Source organism: Pundamilia nyererei, unplaced genomic scaffold (assembly GCF_000239375.1).
Source record: "Pundamilia nyererei isolate P.nyererei 1_Seehausen unplaced genomic scaffold, PunNye1.0 scaffold00229, whole genome shotgun sequence".
Classification (NCBI taxonomy): domain Eukaryota; kingdom Metazoa; phylum Chordata; class Actinopteri; order Cichliformes; family Cichlidae; genus Pundamilia; species Pundamilia nyererei.
Window position 1 is genome coordinate 184,375 of NW_005187630.1, and position 1,397 is coordinate 185,771.

The 1,397-nt window shown below is 51.4% G+C and overlaps 1 protein-coding gene across 1 annotated transcript in view; it reads right to left on the reverse strand.

The window, feature by feature from the left end:
* LOC102198109 (myoblast determination protein 1 homolog) overlaps window positions 1-1,236 on the reverse strand; it is a 3,458-nt gene extending 2,222 nt beyond the window's left edge. Inside the window, exon 1 of the mRNA XM_005748761.1 lies at window positions 500-1,236. Coding sequence (XP_005748818.1) covers window positions 500-1,087 — 588 coding nt within the window. The 5' untranslated portion in view covers window positions 1,088-1,236. The remainder of the gene's footprint in view (window positions 1-499) is intronic.
* Between the last annotated feature and the right edge of the window lie 161 nt (window positions 1,237-1,397).

The window sequence follows — 1,397 nt, forward strand, 5'->3', positions numbered from 1 at the left end:
TGTGTGTGTGGTAATGGTTGAGTCACGGTAGCTGTTTGTGTCATACCACGTTAATAAAGTCCCTGAACTCAGATATTATTTTTTTCCATCCACGTCTTTCCGTTTGTTACATCTGGGGTCTAAAAACGGTTTAAATCTGTTTCCTGTGTGTTTGGTGAGGCGAGACGAAAGAAAATGTTTTAAAGACACTTTGAAACTAAATTTGCTTCGTTCCGATTCTGACACAAAATGGCCAGTAATGAAAAAGTTACACACAGGCAGCTAAATGATTCTATTTTAAATCACTATTTTACATGAAATTTAAATGTCATGAATAAGAGAAAAAAATGAATTGCTTGATTTGTCTCGATTCATCATAATAAAAGAATTAAATTAATATTAAACATCAGTTAAAATAAGAGTTGGAGCAGACAGTAAAATATCCCCAATTCCTTTGGCTATATTCAAAAGATGGTCGGCTCCGTGCGCCTCTCTCACACCTGTCGCTCCTTGAACTCACCATGCCGTCGGAGCAGTTGGAGCGGGGACTGGATGCGTCCGAGTCCCCGCTGTAGTGCTCCAGCACCGGGTAGAAGCCGTCTTCCTGGCCACCGCGCAGCAGCGCCTGCAGGGACTCGATGTAGCTGATGGCGTTGCGCAGGATCTCCACCTTTGGCAGCCTCTGGTTGGGGTTGGCCGTCGTGCAGCGCTTTAGGGTCTCGAAGGCGTCGTTGACCTTGCTGAGCCGCCGGCGCTCCCGCAGCGTGGCCGCCTTCCGCCGGTCCGCGTTGGTCGTCTTCCTCTTGCAGGCCTTGCAGGCCCAGAGCAGGCAGCGGCCCGCCTGGTGGTGCCCGCTGGGGGCGCGGACGTGCTCGTCGTCCTCCACCTCGGCATGGTGGTGGAGGTGCAGGAGGGAGGACGGGGAGGAGGAAGAGGAGGAAGGGGAGGATGAGGATGAAGAGGAGGAGTCGTCAGGCTTCAACAGCCCCACATGGACCAGCCGCGGGTCCAGATCCTCGAAGAAGTGCATGTCACTGGTGTTAAAGCAGGGGTCGTCATAGAAATCATCAGCGGTGGGGATGGGGAAAGAGATATCCGACAACTCCATGGTTCAGTCCAGAACACAGCAGGAAGAAGAAAATCCAGTGATGACCAAACTTTTCTCTCTTTTTTAGGGAAGAACTGAAACGTGAAGCAGGATTCGGGCTTTTGAGGGAATGTACAGTCCTGTCACAAACTGATCTGCCCTCCAGCCGTTGACCTGGATCCCCTTATACCTGGGACAGTGGGGGGCGGGTTCAAGATGATGGGGTCCACCGAGGTCTGTCCAATCAGCTGCTGGCAGGAGGGGTTTACAGCTTCACGGTAATTAGTGTCCGATTACCCCTCACAGGGCAGTAATGTACTGCTCCACACGG